Source organism: Physeter macrocephalus, chromosome 21 (assembly GCF_002837175.3).
Source record: "Physeter macrocephalus isolate SW-GA chromosome 21, ASM283717v5, whole genome shotgun sequence".
Taxonomy (NCBI): Eukaryota; Metazoa; Chordata; class Mammalia; order Artiodactyla; family Physeteridae; genus Physeter; species Physeter macrocephalus.
In genome coordinates this window covers 77,868,458-77,870,269 of record NC_041234.1, presented here as the reverse complement: position 1 = coordinate 77,870,269, position 1,812 = coordinate 77,868,458, and the positions used below count along the sequence as shown (strand labels likewise).

Sequence of the window (1,812 nt, the reverse complement as noted above, 5' to 3'; positions counted from 1 at the left end):
TATACTTTTACAAAAATGGTTTGATACTATATATTCGATTCTGAAAACTGTTTTTTCTTTATTGTTATTTTACAGTGTACCATGAACATCTCTTCCATGCACGTGGGTGAAAATCCCCTACTGAAACACAGAGAGCACTGTAGCTGGATCAAAAGGCTGCTGGTAACGAGAGTGACACCTAAAGCAAAGTATCAGCTTAAGGTTAAAGCACATAGCCTGGCAAATGCCTGCCAGGGAAAGCAGGGTCAGCGATATTCTCATCAGAGGAGTCAGAATTGAAGGCCAAAGGCATTAAAGGTATGAGATGTCATGTAAGCCCCTTTGTCCCCTACCTCCGCCCCTCACTACCCTGACACCCCGTTGGCCCCTTGGGGTGAATGGATCCTGTACATCTCTTTACATCCAATGAAAGTCACCTATTTTCTGTCTTTTCCTTAGCTCTTCCTGAGCCCTTGACATATCTGCACATTCTCTCATCATCTCCTCACTGCCCAGATGCCTTTCCTGTAAGTTGTCCTGATAGTCCTTGGGGGAATCGTCCATCCCCCTGACCGTTTTTCTTTTTGCTTTCCGGGGCACATAGTCTTCAGCGGGGCACTTTTCGGCAGCCCGCGGCTGACTCTCTGGCTTTGCCTGGGATTCCCGCTTGCCTTCACCGTGTGGTTTTCCCTCAGCTTCAGACTTGCCCTGCTTTTCTCGCTTCCCCTCATCTTCTGGTTCTCCCTCGTCTTCTGGCCATCCCTCATTCTGGAGCTCTCCCTTGTGTTCTGTCTTCCCCTCCACTTCCGGCTTTTCTTCCTCACCTGACTTTCCTTCATTTTCAGGCTCTACTTCATCTTCTGGCTTTCCCTTGCCTTCCAGCTTTTCTTCATTTCCATTGCAGAGTTTTTCCATGTTGAGATGTCCCCTCGTTTTCCTGTCCTGGGGGATGGGATGGGGTGGGGTGGGGGAGAGAGACAAGAGAAAACAAGGGAGACTGAGGGCTTGGGGGTGGAATGCAGGTCTGGATAGTACTGGCATCTCATCCTTGTCAGCGTTCCCCTGACCTGGCCCAGCCTAGTGTGCCTTCTGGCCACCCTTTTCCCCACCATTCCTCCTGCATTGAGAGCCAACCATTTCCCTGGCAGGCCCTGCCACCTTGTACCATCCTTCAGCATGGCAGGAAGTATGTATATTATATATGGGGGGATGGGCAGTGGGGCCCTCAAATTCTGCCCAAGCTGTGCCCTCCACACCCGGCCCCCAGCCCTGTGCCTGTCCAGTGCCTCTCCCTCCTTTCACTGACCTGCAGGGTTTCTGGACAGCTTCCTCCTTTTCTAGCCTTGCAGAGTGCTGAGAACAGACATGCAGACCTGCAGACAGGAGACAGAGAGCGGCTGCATGGTCAGCGGATTGAGGTCCCTTTCCTGAATCCGGGCCGTCCTCATCCAACGGTTCCCCCCGACCTCCCTTGACCCTGCACCTCAATCGCCAAATCTTTTTGTCAGGCCTCAGAACCAGACCAGGATGCTTTACAAACTGTTTGGGTCGCTGGAACCCCTCCCCGGCAGACAACCCGCCCCACCCCCACCCCTTTACGCGGAGATCAATATTTCCTCATAGGCTCAGAGTGTGAGAGGGGGGTTATTTCCAGAACTTGTCTACGTTTCACGGTCGCACTGCTCCCCCCCGTCCCCCCAACCCCATTTCGGCTCGAAAATGGATGGAGGGCGCAGAGGAGGAGCGTCGAGGAGGCGGTGGGACCAGTTGCAGGGTCCTCCCTCCCCACCTGCCCACGCCGCGCCCCGTGCCCCGCCTCACCCCTCTCGGGAC

General features: G+C 53.8%; 1 protein-coding gene across 1 annotated transcript; it reads right to left on the bottom strand.

The window, feature by feature from the left end:
* Nucleotides 1-396: 396 nt before the first annotated feature.
* On the bottom strand, nucleotides 397-894 carry TCEAL6 (transcription elongation factor A like 6). The gene has a single exon (XM_007121833.2). The coding sequence runs from the start codon at nucleotides 892-894 to the stop codon at nucleotides 397-399; it is 498 nt and encodes a 165-aa protein (XP_007121895.2).
* Between the last annotated feature and the right edge of the window lie 918 nt (nucleotides 895-1,812).